Source organism: Nyctibius grandis, chromosome 2 (genome assembly GCF_013368605.1).
Source record: "Nyctibius grandis isolate bNycGra1 chromosome 2, bNycGra1.pri, whole genome shotgun sequence".
NCBI classification, from domain to species: Eukaryota; Metazoa; Chordata; class Aves; order Nyctibiiformes; family Nyctibiidae; genus Nyctibius; species Nyctibius grandis.
The window spans coordinates 112,915,089-112,931,414 of NC_090659.1; the positions used below are offsets into that span (position 1 = coordinate 112,915,089).

General features: G+C 36.7%; 1 protein-coding gene across 1 annotated transcript in view; it reads right to left on the reverse strand.

Moving 5' to 3' along the window:
- CNTN5 (contactin 5) overlaps nucleotides 1-16,326 on the reverse strand; it is a 294,289-nt gene that overhangs the window by 131,560 nt on the left and 146,403 nt on the right. Inside the window, exons 10-12 of the mRNA XM_068395332.1 lie at nucleotides 12,550-12,686; nucleotides 10,471-10,600; nucleotides 7,518-7,668 (exon numbers count right to left, since the gene is read on the reverse strand). Of these exons, the coding sequence (XP_068251433.1) occupies nucleotides 7,518-7,668; nucleotides 10,471-10,600; nucleotides 12,550-12,686 (418 nt within the window). The remainder of the gene's footprint in view (nucleotides 1-7,517; nucleotides 7,669-10,470; nucleotides 10,601-12,549; nucleotides 12,687-16,326) is intronic.

The following is a 16,326-nucleotide window of genomic DNA, read 5'->3' on the forward strand; positions in this document are numbered from 1 at the left end:
ACATTGCCTCTAGTGTTGGTTTTACCTGCAATGTATTTGAAGAAGCCCTTTCTGTTGTCCTTGACCTCTCTTGCAAGGTTTAATTCCAAGGAGGCCTTAGCTTTCCTAGTTGCCTCCCTACATCCTCTGACAACAGACTTATATTCCTCCCAAGTGGCCAGCCCCTCCTTCCATGATCTCTACACCCTCTTCTTCCACTTGAGTTTGCCCAGCAGTTCCCTGTTCAACCATGCAGGTCTCCTGGTACCCTTCCTTGACTTCCTACCTGTTGGGATGCTCTGATCTTGAGCTCGGAAGAAGCAGTCCTTGAATGCTAACCAACTATCTTGAGCCCCCTTATCTTCTAGTACCCTGTCCCATGGGATTTCCCCTAGCAATTGCTTGAAAAGGCCAAAGTTGGCCCTCCTGAAGTTCAGGGTTGTGATTCTGCTAGCTATTCTGTTCCTGTCACAGTTCTGTTTGCCTTCACAGTGCACAGTTTTGGTGAATGGGGCAAAGTCCAACTGGCGGCTGGTCACTAGCGGTGTTCCCCAGGGCTCAGTTCTGGGGCCGGTGCTGTTCAATATCTTTAGAGATGATCTAGACGTAGGGATTGAGTGCACCCTCAGTAAATTTGCAGATGACACCAAGCTGGGTGGGAGTGTCGATCTGCTGGAAGGTAGGAAGGCCCTACAGAGGGATTTGGACAGGTTAGATAGATGGGCCGAGACCAACGGCATGAGGTTCAACAAGAACAAGTGCCGGGTCTTACACTTTGGCCACAACAACCCCATGCAGCTCTACAGGCTCGGGGAAGAGTGGTTAGAAAGCAGCCCGGTGGAAAGAGACCTGGGGGTGCTGATCGACAGCTGGCTAAACATGAGCCAGCAGTGTGCCCAGGTGGCCAAGAAGGCCAATGGCATCCTGGCCTCTATTAGGAATAGTGTAGCCAGCCGGCCTAGGGAAGTGATCGTCCCTCTGTACTCGGCACTGGTGAGGCTGCATCTTGAGTACTGTGTTCAGTTCTGGGCCCCGCACTTCAAGAAAGATGTTGAGGTGTTGGAGTGAGTCCAGAGGAGGGCGACCAAGCTGGTGAAGGGTCTGGAGGGTCTGTCCTACGAGAAACTGCTGAGGGAGCTGGGGTTGTTTAGCCTGGAGAAGAGGAGGCTCAGAGGTGACCTTATTGCAGTCTACAACTGCCTGAAGGGAGGTTGTAGTGAAGTGGGAGCTGGCCTCTTCTCCCGGGCAACTAGCGATATGACAAGAGGACACAGCCTCAAGCTTCGCCAGGGGAGGTTCAGGTTGGACATTAGGAAGAATTTCTTTTCAGAAAGGGTCATTAGCCATTGGAACGGGCTGCCCAGGGAGGTGGTGGAGTCACCATCTCTGGATGTGTTTAAGAAAAGACTGGACATGGCACTTAGTGCCATGGTCTAGTTGACATGGTGGTGTAAAGGCAATGGTTGGACTCAATGATCCCTGAGGTCTCTTCCAACCTGGTTGATTCTGTGATTCTGTGTGATTCTGTTTTCAGTTTAAACAAATGTTATATACCGCAGTTAGATGGAAATGAAATTCTTTTGGAAAGCTACCACCATGATTATGAAGAAAACATATAAAATATACCTCTGTTACACGCAAATACATGTTCATATTTAAGAACATAACACAACATGTACTAACCAAAGCACTTTATAAAATTGAATAAAAATTTCACTTGAAAACTCATTTTTTTTCTTGTTTCTGCTCTGAAACACCCTTCTTTTTCTTTTCTCCTTTGATTTTTTTATAGCATTTGAGCTATAAAGCCATTAAAATAAGAACTTACAATGGAAACAGTCAGATCCTTAAATATAGTAGAGTGAAGAGCAAAACTGTAATAAAAACCTGTCAAAACTGAAAATGAAGGAGTCTGAGAGACCAGAAGAACATAAATAAATCCATTTCTAAGTTTTTGAATTATGATATTTCCAGATTTAAGTGCTCTATGTATTTCCACTAATTGCATAGCAAAGTGTGACAGGTGAAATATCTAGGCACACAGGACAACTACTTCTGTAGTTCAAAGATTTCAGTATTAACTTCAAGGTAGGTAAAGGCAATAGTCTTCGGCTTCCCTGTGTCTCTGTCTAGCAACACTGTAGGAATCCTACATTAGTATTTGGAATTAATATCCCCATACGAGATCTCTTTCTTTCCTTTCTTTTCTCTGACGTCTTTCACAGATGCTGAATGCTAGAGAAACATAACTGAAAGAACACAAAATGATGCAAACTTAAGTAATGGCAAAATTTCAGCAGCCTCAATTCACTCCCTTGTATATTATGTTACACACAGCTTGAATGCTTTGTCCCTTCCAGTGGATTTATTCTTCATTTAATACCTATAGACGATGATTCTCACTAAATGGATCCTGTTTAGTGTTTTCCTGTTCTTTATAGATCAGTGTGTGGTTTGAAATTTTATACCCACATGACTATGAAGACAGAATTTTCTCATTAATATTTCTCCATGTTTCACAAATATTCATGTCTCCCTGTTTCCAGTATCCACTCATTTGATTTGTGATATTTAAAGACTGACTGTCAGAGCACTTGCTATTAATATCCAGTACTTTGTTGCTCGATGTACAGCTTCTACAGGCTTCTCTATGGCTGCAAATCCATCCCAATGACCTCAGGCGAGGCACACAGTAAATGAAGAACACATCAAGCAGACAGTAACTTTGCTACATGGCAGTACACAATGGGCAGGTTTTATATGAGTAAGTGAGATCTCCATTTTATGAATTTTGGTGGCCAAGCAGGTTTTGAGCAGATCTGAATAGAGAATTTCATGTGTCATGGAAGAAGTGTTGATATTAATTTGTTATATGGACATATTTATTATAGATCAGAGCCTCCCAGCTGATCGACACACTGATTAACAGATATGCACACTGATGGGAGGGAGTAAGCAGACGGAGCCAGACTCTTCTCAGTGGTGCCCAGTGACAGGATCAGAGGCAATGGGCACAAACTGAAATACAGACAAGTCCATTTAAATGTCAATTCCATCTAAATATCAATTCCATTTAAGCATAAGAATATCTTTCTTTTTTACTGTAGGGGTGATTAACTGGAATATGAACAAGTTTCCCAGATAGGCTGCTGTGTCTCCAACCTTGGAGATGCTCAAAACCTAACTGGACACGACCTTGAGCAACCTGTTCTAGCTGGCCCTGCTCTAATCAGGGGGGTTGGACCAGGTGATATCCAGAGGTCCCTGTCACTCTCAGCTTTTCTGTGATTCCTTAATATTATTCAGAGAAAATGGAATAAAAAGATTTACCCACTTGCAATCAATAAAAAAAACACTGTGAGGTCTACTGCAGGAATAGGGATGTTAAAGTTTGTGTCCTGGCCAAACCCAGGCCAGGCTACTGCATTCACACTATCTAAAATTCCCTCTGCTGCTTAACCTGCCAAAAGTTTTCTTCACTTTATGTCCAGAACTCCTTCAAACAGAAGTGAAATGCAGGAAACTAACTGCTCCATAGGAAAAACGGCTGAATTGAAGTGGCAGGTGGAGTATTGTTACCGTTTATTTTCTTCACAGAAATGCTTAATATATGTAAGTCCTCAGGCAAAGTTAACCTTGGACCTAGGTGGATGAGTATGAGCAATTATACAATGGCCACAGAGAGACTGGCACTGCTCTGCTCATGGTGATGTATCGTGAATCTGACCTTCAGAGACTGTTAATGTTTTTCTGCAAAGCTTATTCTGTCTTGTGAAGGAGAAAGCTTAGACTGTGCCATATGGAAAGGCAGCAGTCAATAAATAGAGAACTATATTACCAATGCATGCATATATGTTTAGACATCACTGTATTTAGATTTTTTTTAGATTAAATATTAATATGCACACAAATCGAGATATACAAGAAACATTGATAAGCATTATTATTTGAGAAGCTTCAAAAATAAAAGGGGCACAAGCAAAATAAGCAGCACAAAATTGGCACTATAAAAATGCTGTTTCCTCAGTTACTCATTTGTTCGTTAAATTGTGCTATTATTTTTATTTCTTGGTGGTCTGAATGGAGAATTAAAAATAGGGACTGAACAGAACCCTTTGCACTGCTAGAGTGCTTTTGAACGATTTTAATTTAAATATAATTAATGGATATGTAATGGAAATAATGAGCTAGAATGAAAATTCAATATAAATTTAATGAGAATAATATTTTACATGTAAGAGAAAGAATAAAAACAGATGAACTAAGACTTATAATGCTTTTTAACACCTATGACTCCTCCAGCACATCTGTTTAAACATCAGCTGTAGTCACTACTACAGGGCAATCTAGACAAGAAACACAGGTGACTTTAAGGAAGGGATGAAACAGAGATTACAGCTCATGGAGTAATGGCTCACAAAAATTGTGCAGTAGTAAGTCATTAGAAAATACCTGCAATTTACCGAAGCCTGAACACAGGAGCTGAAAGAATTTATAAAAAATGTTTGTCCAGAATTTAATCATTGACTTTATTAGCATTACTCATGATTTATATTGTTGTAACTGACAGCAGATTCCAGTCTATTTTACTGTGTATTATAAAATTTACTGTCTACATAAAATAATGTTATTAAATATCACTTTTGTTGCCTTTTTTTAGCTTGATACATAAGCTTAAAAAGATGTTTAATTACAAACATGTTCCTGACTGGCTTTCTGATCTGAATAGTCTGGGTCTAGGTCTTGTTTAGAAGCTGATGTTAAAATAGTAAATGAGGGTTTGATTGCAGATTAGGAAGTATCTGATTGGAATATTTCAGAAACTTCACAAAAATGTTTGTTTATCCCCGTACTCTTGCCCAAGGGCCCAATTCTTCTTATTTAGGACCCAAATCAAAGTTCCAACCAAACATTTTTTTACAAATCAAGGCATAAACTTATTTTTCAGACTTGGATCCCAATATAATCCACTTTTTTATAAAACCAAAACTACTTATGAACAAAAAGATTCAAAAGTTCTTTACAAAATTCTTATGGACTAAAAACTGCCATGTTCAAATCAATAACCAGAGTACACATTATCACAGGCTACCATAAATGACATGCAGTCGTCTATTAGCTTGTGAGACAATAGAGTCCAGCAACAAGTGGTTAGTAAAGATAGTTAAAAAATTAATTATTGTGAGATGGCTAATGAAAATATGCAGCTTAAACATGTTTACCTACACAAGTCCCATTGCTGTTGTGCTCAGGTGTGTTCTAATTCCAAAACAGAAGTATAACAATAGCTTTTTTTTCCTCTTAACTTTCAGATGAAAATGCTGATGAACTTATGTTTGTTAGAATGTATTAATGCCTCATTGAGATAATGATATATGAAAGAAATTTGAATTTTACATGCAGGCAATACAGCTTGGAAGAGGTGGACTAGATGATAGCAGACCCAGTAGTCAAGTGGAATTTCTTCTTCTCCATAGAGGGGAAGGTCTCTTTGGTATTGAAACTTGTCTAACAGATGTGGCTAAATGGAGTGAATTCCTTTTCTGGACTGGCAGACTTGGCAAAAATAAAATACAACATGCACTTAGTATGAGCACTCTAGAAGAGGAATAAGCTGTGGCAGAAAATAAAAAAAAATATATTCTGCTGTTCTATCCTTGCCCTTCCTTTTTATTTAATCAGAATGCTTTTTTTTTTTTTTAATCTTTGATGGTTTAAACATTCTATGCAAACTCATCACATGACGGTTCCTAATTGTTTTTTACTGGGATTTTTATTAGCAGTCTATGAAGAAAGCCCATTTCTAAAGTATACAGATGTGCTCATCATGTCAGATTATTCCTTTTTAAAAAAGTTTTACACAGTTCTCTTCCAATGATTCCTTCTCAGAGTGCCCAAACTATGGAAACACACACACTACCTCCATTGATTAACACTTCCTTTCCCAAAATCACTATAGGCTTCCTCATCTCCTCTTCAAACATACTCATTACTGTTGTTCAAAGCATACTGTATGTAGAAGCAGAACTGAGTTCCCTTGAAACCGATATTCCCCTTCCCCCAACCCCTCTATAAACAGTAGATGCAGGGGAACTGATCTGAAGGACACAAGATACTCCCTGATAAGCTGACTAAAAATTGAGTTGAACACAACCTGAGTCTTTCAAAGATTTTAAATAGTTCTATGAGCTTTTTATCTTCCATTTTTCATCATTTCCCATTTTAGCCCTGTCAAAATAAGCAACTATCAAAAGCTGCAAATACCAAAAATGTAGCTCCAGATCTTATTTTTATGAGATTGTAACTTCAGAGTTAGGCTATGTTTGGACAGACATCAAGTAATTACCAAAATGTTTTACTGGTCTTGCATTAAAATGTAATTTACATGTGGGGATAAGAGAAACCATAGTGAGTTTTGTGGAGATGAGAGGAAAAGGTCATGTAGTGAAAACAGTTAATTGTGTAGCTACAGCATAGAGGCATCAGTCTCGGAATATTTGATATTATCATCATCTTTGTAATATCATTCTGTCATATCCTGTCAATATGTACTATACAACTCACACCTGTTAGTAAAATCTATATAATGCTGTTTCGCTCTGCCCCCACAAAGAGCCAATATGGCATGAAAAATTACCCATTTTTCCTTCTCAGAACAAAACAGATGGCATGAGATGAAAATAAAACTCACCTGAACGTAATGTTTTTTGCAGCTAACAAAAACAAATGCACTCTACTTCTTTCATCAGTATTGCACAAATGAACAAAAACGTCTTGCTTTTATCTTTTTAACTAATGTCATACAGGTCAGTTTAAGTGGTTCATTCACATACATTACCAGAAAGAAGATAAGATTGCTCTGTGTATTTAAACACCACGTGCAGGGTGGCAAAACTATTCTAGTGTACAGACATGCTATCTTGTAAAGTGCAATTACAACTGGCATTTAACCTGCAGTGCTTAAACTATGTTTAACGTACAAAGCTGGATGGAACTTACCTAATCAAACATATACTGCTAAACAGATGTGCTGCTGAGTACAGAAATTACTTGTATAATTAAATCCTATGATGGAATTGTATTTTTCTTCTCTGAATCATTTTAAAGTTATTCTTAGACGGACTTCCACTGTGATCAAGCTGCAAATCTGCCTTATTAAAATTGTTTCAAATGAATACGAACATTTGATATTTTACATGGTCCTGACTGCTTCAGCCTCTATGCTTTGAATGTCCTCATATACTAAATTTGTAGTATCACAGTGTAACTGAAGCATTTTTTAAAGGAGTGAACAGAAAATAGAGAAAAAATCAAAATAATAACTTCTTTTCATCTGTCTATCTCTGAACAATTTTAAGATTTTTCATTTCAATATTGTGGAAACAGTAAAGTCACTACTGTCAGACAAATCAGCTTGACAAAATAATTATGCCATACCCACGCTAACATATGCATGTTCTTGTCACTTGCTGTATTTTCATATATCACAGAATCAAACATGCAAACACAATATTCAGTTTACCGAACAGGCTTCTGACCTCTTACTTTCCCTTAACGCTTTGTCTCCTTTCTTCCAAGTGATAGTTGGCTTTGGAGATGCTTGAGGCTTGCACTCAATGACAACTTCTTGGCCCTTGGTAATAATTATTGTTTTCCTCATTTGATTTAGTGGGAAAGTGGGAGCTGAAGCTGTTAAAAAGAAGTATGTTAACTCTACAGAGAACAATCACAGCTTCCTATTCCAATATATTTTAGTAGAAGATTAGAATAATAGATTTGGTTTTGGGGATAGAATCTCCATTTTTGGCTTGGAAATTATTACACTGCAGATTAGATGTAATTTTAGAAAATATTTAAAAACAGCAATCAAGACTAGAAGGTATGTCTGTACGTTATCCAGTTATGAATTAGTGAGATGTCCTTCTGTCCTGGTTTGGCCCAAACCAGGCCAATTAGTCTTAAAGAAACCAAGGTCACTGCTAAATTCCTCACTGCTTATGAGTGAAGAGCCGAAGGGGGCTCGCACCTGCAGGGAGGAGCAGACAGGGCAGGTGACCCAAGATTGACCAACGAGGTATTCCATCCCATACACGTCATTCTCACTTTCCTATTTATCACTAACCCACTGCCTCCTGAAGGTGGGGCCCAGGAGGGAGGGGTCCTCCTGTCTCCCACTGATTGGTACCAGCTTTGCCAATTCTCCAGTTAAAAGCCTGCAGATGTGATGGCAGGGGGAGCTACTGCATTTTCCCCTCTGCCCATGCTGGGGGAGCAACTTTGCCTGAGGAGGATTTCCAAGCTCTCGATCTTGGTTTTGTATATATTTAATTATTTCTATTATTCTTATTATACTCTTTTTCATTACTATAGTTTATTAAAACTGTTTTAACTTTCCAACCCATAAGTCTCTCTCCCTTTTCCCTTTCCCTTTGGGTGGGTGGAGGGGGGGAGGGTTAACAGAGAGCGTCTGCCACAGGTTTAATAGCCAGCCCAGCTTTAAACCGTGACAACTTCACATCAGGATACTAAAGTAAGATTGCATGTGAAATCCAACAGCTTTAGAAATTAAATACTACAGATAATTTAGCTACACCTTTTCCACAATTTTTGGATTTCATAGATAGCTTGTTAGAAGTAACTAGTTCAAAATGAAAAGAAGTTTAAATTCCACAACTATCCAAAATGCACTCTAGAGCTAATTCTTACAAAAAGTATTATTGTTAGAGAAATTTTGTTGCTTTCTCTTTTTACATTTGTCTAAATACTGGGAATTGAAAAGTGAGAACTTCTTAATAGAAGATATTTAACCATGTTTTGCTCTTAGTATTTCACTTTTCAAGAAGTTCCATTTATTACAATATATCAGCTAAGGTAACAAATGTATCACAAAATGACAATAATTATTGTAATTTCACACCAAGAAAAGACAGTTGTTCTTAAGTAATCATCTCATTTGTTTGTGTTTTTCTTAAGCTAGTTTTGCAAAACCAAAGGCCCCCATTCAGCTATCTCAGCCACACATATAGGAACATACTACACTCCTTTGACTCAAATATGCAGGAATTTCCTAGCATTATTTTAGGTAATTTTCATACAAGTGCTATTTATATGGACAATTTTTTCTGTTCTTTTCCCTTTTAGTAATTCAGAAAATTAAACACAACTGCTTCTTCAATGCAACATTATGGTTAAAATTTAACAGGGGTACAATTTCACAACTGACAAAATGAAAGGCTGATTTTAGTGCAGCAACATATCATGTCCGTTTCCGATATGAGAGAACATCAAAGAAAGTGTACAACTACTTGATATAATACTTATGCCTATTTTATAATAGATACAAAAAACAGAGCAAGAGAACATTGTAACCAAAAGGGATCTCTTTGCTGACTAAATCACAAATGACAAAGGAAAGGAATGGAGAGAGAGCAACCACCGATTGTGGGTTTTAATTTATGGCTAGACAGAAATATTTTGAAGAGTTATTAGTAAAATTCTAACGTTGGCCAGCTAGGAAATAGTGGAAATGTACTAGATAGGTTATTCTTCAGAATGAACCAAACCTTAGCTCAAATGTAGTATATTATTTCAGTAACTTCAGCTTTATTCTCAATTTGACTTGGAGTTTACAAGAATGATTCCCAGGTGCAGGTTTTGAAATTTGCAAGGTTTGAGCAGTGCAGAAACCTCTAATCTCTGATATGGCCATTGAATTACTTTGACAGACACCTGTCTTCCAGCTACACCATACTCTAATAAAGATCATGAAACTCTTACTGTCTGTCTCCCTTAACCCCGTGGAAGTCCTCTTATCACTATTGTCCTATTGTGTGTTAACACGGTTTGCTTTAAGGAAAACTAGAGCATTGGAAAGACATGCTTCAAGTTTTATTTCATTAACTCCCTGCTCCAGCTTTTGAATAATGAAATTTTTATTGTATTTCTGGGTAACACTACATAGTGTATTTGCTTTACTATGGATGATATTAGCTCAAGTATGTAACTTCCAGTATTCAATCAGTTCTTGATTCAATCAATGGTGACTTCATAGGAAATTTTTACACCTTTAAAACAAAAATCATGCCTAATTACCTTTGAATAATGGCCTTGGTAGAATAATAATTTAATTTTAGCAGAGACTAAAACATATTTACTTTCTTTAAGTTTCTTCTCCTGCACTTATTTTTGAGGGAGTAAAAAATATATTTCTGTTTATTTGAACTGAAATAGCCTTATATGAGAAATAGTCACAAAATATAACTGAGTTAGTAATTTATGAAAGAAAATTTTCAGTTAACAGAAGGACCTGTGCTCTTGGGCGACAAAGGACTCACTCACACATAAATAACAAGAAGAAAAAGGAACCCACTTTTATCTGCTCTGCTAAGTTTGGACTGGCAGAAGCCGTCGCTTATCATAACAGACCAAGAACAAATGTAATTATCAAAAGGGAAAAAAAGGAACAATCTGTTCTTTTTCAATGATACTCACCTAAAATCTTCAGCTCCGCACTGGCATAAATGGTGCCGTACTTATTTTCTGCTAAGCACTGATACATTCCAGCATCTGAGAGATTCACACTGTGGATCATCAGAACACCATTAACCATCTCAATCCTGCTCTGTAATGGGATAAAATAAAAAAACAGTTCTATAAAAGCAAACAGGCACTGGAAATTTGCTGTGCTATTAGCTTAAGGCAAAGAGACAAAAGACATTATTAAGCTAAAATAAAACTGAGCAACAAATTGCCTTGGGCTTACTTTTTTCTTCCTATATAAGGAATGACAAGAATAAAGCAGATAGAGGAGGGCAGAAAAAACTCTAAAAATATTTAAAGGCAAATATTTTTCAGTGCAAGTTCACTATCTCCAAGACTTGCTTTTGTCTGCTTGTTTGTCTGCTATTACCCTTACATGATTTTTAAAAGCAGTTTATCCTGGAAACTTTAATGAGGCAAGAAATCAGTTGTGGGTGTAACATATCTGATGATCTTTACACCTCTAGCAAATGTTTGGTTTCAGTCATGGTACTGTTTTCTTAAAAGTATATATAAAAGATTGCTTGCATGAGTAAGAGTGAAAGGGTTTAATCACCTTCATCATTAGTGCAAATTTCTTACTTGAAAGGTCCACTAGTAGAAAATAATTACCACAGCTGGAAGAGAAGTGGCATTAATAGCTGTTTATAGAAACATGTACTTCATGGAGCTGTATAATGAATAATTTGAACTGTTATAAAACACCTCTAGGGTTCATTATTACATTTGTAGGTTTAATTAAAAATTGATAAAGAATAAAATGTTTGGGAATGCAGAGGAAACTGAAAAAAGTTCTCTCTGTTGTAAGCCCTCAGTTTAAACAGAAATTTAATTTGAAATTTCGGAGCCTGGTGCAACTAATGGTTTGGAAAATCAGAAAACCAAAAAGTACAGATATTTAAATTGCTTCAATTTCAGGACTAATAGCTCCATCTAAAAAGACAGAAATGGATAAAGTAAAGGCGTATAACCTTATTTTCAATGCCTCACAGCTTCAAAAGTAAACTGTGTTTATGTTTCCTTTCTCATTGTTTGCATAATTGGTTCATGTTCACAGATAGCTGTGATATTCACTGAAAAGAAAGACATTACATCTTTTATACTCATAAATCCGTCCTGTGAATTCGTTCACAAATAGAGACAGTTTCTCTCAGAATTGAAAAGCTTTATTTTAATCTGTAAAAATGCATGAAATAAATTTACAAAACTTTTCTTTACTCTAAATAATTTGAGACTATAAAAATGGAAAGGTGCTAGGCAAAAACCCACATGATGTAGGCTAATGTGTTGATGATTCAGTGAGAGAAACAAAGCAAAGTGAAATAAAAGATGAGCCATGCCATAAGTGGTCTTTTAAAAGGAAAAGAGAATTTTGTCTAGATCTATTTCTAAAATATATCAGGTGACTGTAGTTAAAGACTTAACATTCTAGGAGTCTTACATGGAGCATTTTAATGATCTTGATCGTGAGTTCTGTTACTTGCAGAGAATTAATGGAGTTGAAAACTGGTGGAAATATAATAGTCATTGTACCTCTTACACGAGCTTGCTAGTGTTTTGAAGAGTATGATTATGTATAAACAAAATGTGGTAAATAACATAACGTAATGATGAGGGAAATATGCAGGTGTCTGATTCAGCAAATACAGCACTTCTCTGAGTTGTTGCTCTCTTTTTATATAGAAAAAAATAGATATAAATAGCATAATACCACTATCTAAAAGAAACAAAAATTAAACATACTGGAGGTTGCTTAGATGTACAATGACAGATGCTGTTGCAGACATAGCTCAGAAGGTCCCATCTCCCAAATATTTCTGAACTACAGAGAATTACTGATAAATGCAATTTTACATTGCTTGAGATGGTTCAGCGGGGACATGCATAGAAAACCTGTCTCTATACTAACGCTTAAGAAACTAACAGAGAAAACAGTCATTTCTGAGGTATTTTTCAGTACTTTCTTTAACTGACTTTATCTGAATGAAAGGAGAAACAAGTAATATACTGGTGACTCCTCGTCTAACGTACCTGTGGCCAGAGAGGAACTCCATTTTTCAGCCAATGATATGTAGGCCTTGGCTTTCCAGTGGCTTTACATTCCCATCGGAGCTGATCTCCACTGTCTAATTGAGTATCATTAAGTTTCTCCACCCAATGTGGGTAGGCTGCAAGAAAAAAATACCATGCTATATACAAAGCATATAAACTGGTAGGTCTCTAGCTGATATGCAAAAACCTAATCAATTAAAGAGCCTAAATTATGGCCTTTACAAAACTTAGCTTACTCTCAGAAAGAATATTTAAGCAAACAACTAAAACCAAAAGAGAAAGTAATAAAATTAACAAAACTTCGTAACTTTAAAGGAAGTGCTGTAATGGCACCAGGCAGGGAGCAATATCATGACTAGGAATAGAAACCTGCCTGGTTTAATAAAGTCCAATGGATTAAATTACAGTACTATATATTAATGCATTCATTCCTACTGAATTTAACAGCATTTGCTTGGTAGTCACAATGGAATATTTAGTAAACTTTTCAAGACCTAGGCTATTTAAATTTTTGTAAAGGAGGCCAGTTGTCATAGATTCTGTTTTATGTAGTTTTCTCAGTTTACTAGGAAATCATGATTTGTTCATCTAGGAATGACTGGGTATTTGGTAAGGTATTTGCACATATTTGTGTTGAAATGTCTTGAGTTTAATTCATATTTCAAGGGAGAAAATGGTTTTAAAGTTTTTAAGCACAGAACCCACGAAATTTCCAGCATTCATCAGGAACACAGTAACTCAATGTTAAAACAGTCTCAAAGATAGACAGTTGTTAAGTGTATATATGATCATTAATACTTAAATTTCGTGTAATAATCTGTTAAAAAGCAGGGAATATTTTTTTTTGCGCAGAAGCAGATCTTCAATGCAACAGTCGAACAGATAGCTATATGTAGGATTTATAATTTAGAAAACTTTTTTTGGCTCAGTGAGGAACCGAACATTCATATGCAGAAATAAAAATGTATGCTTAAAAGTCAGCTTTTGAGTTTTCATGCTGTAGCCATATCAATTTGTATAGCAAAAAGGATGAGGATGATAGGCGAAATTGATTAACTTAATGATATTAAATGTTGGACTTTTTTTCCCAAATAGTAAAGAATAAGTAGCTAAAAGGCCTTCATTGCTAAAGGAATGTAAAATTCTTCTGCTTGGTATGAATAGAAGATCTGTCACAACAAAGTCTCTTATTCAAATGTCAGGTAATTGATAACGTACTTAAACATGAGGAACCAAGATTAAAAATAAATCTTTGAATCTAGATGGCATTTGACAGGTCACCAATCAAACACATGAGAAGATATGAAAAGGCATGACAGGTGACTAACTGCTTCTAGCTTACATGTCGTGCATGGATGATAAAGAAAGTGAATCAGGTGTCTATCATTCCTAAGCAGAAAATAGTTTGCTTCAGAGTCCCTGACCAGACAGTTGCCAGGAGCTGGAAACATATCAGAAAAAGAATCACTCATTTCCCTTTTAGTAGAGGAAAACAGTGAAAACAGTGACCCAACCTCACTCCCAAACTCAAGACCAAAAACATCTGCTCCCTTATTCTTCTTATTACAGTCAAGGCAATGCAAGACATGCTCCATATGTTCTCCACTGTGCTGAATCACTTGATTCTTCTGTTATACCAAAGAGTCCCATGAAATCCTCAGAAGTAGTTTATGGGAGTCCCTACTTACTTGTTGTCTACTACTTGTCTTAGACATATAATTCGATTGCGTTGTATAGTTGATGCTGTTGTTTTCTTTTTGCGTGTTTCGGTATGCACAAAGGAAGCACACTGAGAAGCAATTGTTTCCTTTGAAAATGAGTACGCTAATATGATTTTGGAAGATGTGACAGTTAAATGTGTAACTAAAAATTCATAAAATTTAGCCAGTGGTACCATAAAGCATGCAGTTTCAAAGATGCGCTAAACTGTTCCTATTTATATTCCATTCTTTTTATTATTTTGCTTTTCTGAAAATTCTACTATATGACCCAAAGCATGTCTAATCTCATTTTTCTGTGTTGAATTTGATCTCATCATGAACCAGAGCGTTCAGAATTAGAGTGTGCACTTGTTCACGCTAAAATAAAACTGCCTCCCCAAGCCTGGCTGCAGAGGTGTTCTCCTCAGTACACAACTGCTATTCCCTACCCTCTGTCTGTGGCTGTCTTGATATCACAGTCATGTCATGGGTTTTCCTCTGTAACCACAAACTTGCAAATCACACTGGTGTGATTGATTGATATTAACAAACTTTTTTCATTTGCTGGGATATTTCTACCCTATATTTTCTCCTCACAGCCTAAATGGCTTTTGGATTCATAATTTTCAAGCTCTTGAACTTGCCATCAGCCAAGGCAATGACTCAGATTCTCATCCCTTTGAGAACAAGGTAGCAAAGCTATAGGTAGATGTAACAGGAAAACAGCTAAATGCATGATTGAAAGAAATATTTTCATCACTTTTTGGCTTCCTTTCCTCTCTTGATGTACTCCTTACTTTGCTGCAGAGTTCCCTCTCTGCTCATTAGCAAGGGTCACTCTCTGTAATATCATAACACTTGTTCTTAAACCCTGTCAATAATTTTAAAAGTGAAACCTTTAAATGGATGTACAACCTCTGACTAAATGTATTATTTTTCTTTTTTTAACAAAAATGTGTTAACATCACCCTGATATACATGTGGGCAAAGAAAACTCATTCCATAATTGCATGTAATTTTAATTAGAAAACATAAATTCTAAGAAGCATTTAAACAGATTTCAAAAGTAACAGGTTCTTTTTTCTTTTTATAAATGCAACATTCATCTTGAAGAAAAACAGGTGTTTGCCTGTTTTTTTAATCTCTTCATTGAAGAGTTTTGGGGTGAATGTAAGAATAGAAGGATGTGTTTTATTATTCAGTAGTCTTTATGGATATTGTGCCATAGCTTTGTACAGTGCTCCTGAGATTTTAAAATCACCGTCCAATCCCTGATTTATTTTATGCTGCATTTCTGCCCCTGTTTATTCAAGATGTCAAAATGTTTTATAAACACAAATTGGCAATAAATCTGCAAGCTTACAGGCCAGTTTTCATATCCTCTGTGGAAAATGAAATTCAGATGCAGAAAACTCAGCCTACTTTCTCAAATTATTAAGCAACTATTTGACTGAAAGAAAATTAAGGACAAAATTTGCATAGACAAATGACTTCAGATAGTGTCCTAAAATGTGAATGAGTACAGAGTTTGTGGTGAAAAACATTCATTTTCTGGACATGAGACCAAGTGGGAAGTATAGAGTCGGAGAAGAATAGGTAGCTGTCATAGCGAGAAAGATAAGACAGCAAATTTAAACTGGAAGTGCAATTCTAACAATGAAAATCTCTTCCTCTCTAGGCAATTTTACTACATGTACCTGGGGATAACCCGTAGTGGCACCAGTGGATTTTTTTCCATACAGTTTTTATAAGGAAGTTATTAAAATGGCTTTTAAAATCAGGATGGCCAATTACACTGCATAACACTACATTCCTGCCCTCAGCTGCGGTGTTATGGCAAAAATCGCCTCCTGTGAGTGCTGCTCATGGGGCACTGCTATGAGCAGGATCACGGAACTTACCCAGCCAAAAGAAAAAAGGCAAAAAAAGTATTTTTGTGGTCTGGTTCACATCACCAGCCTCTGCTGAACTAGCACTAGTGAGTAGGTAACACAGAAGAAAACCCAAGAGGTTCAGAGTGAGAGGAGCAGGAATTGCACAAACCAGCGCTTACCAT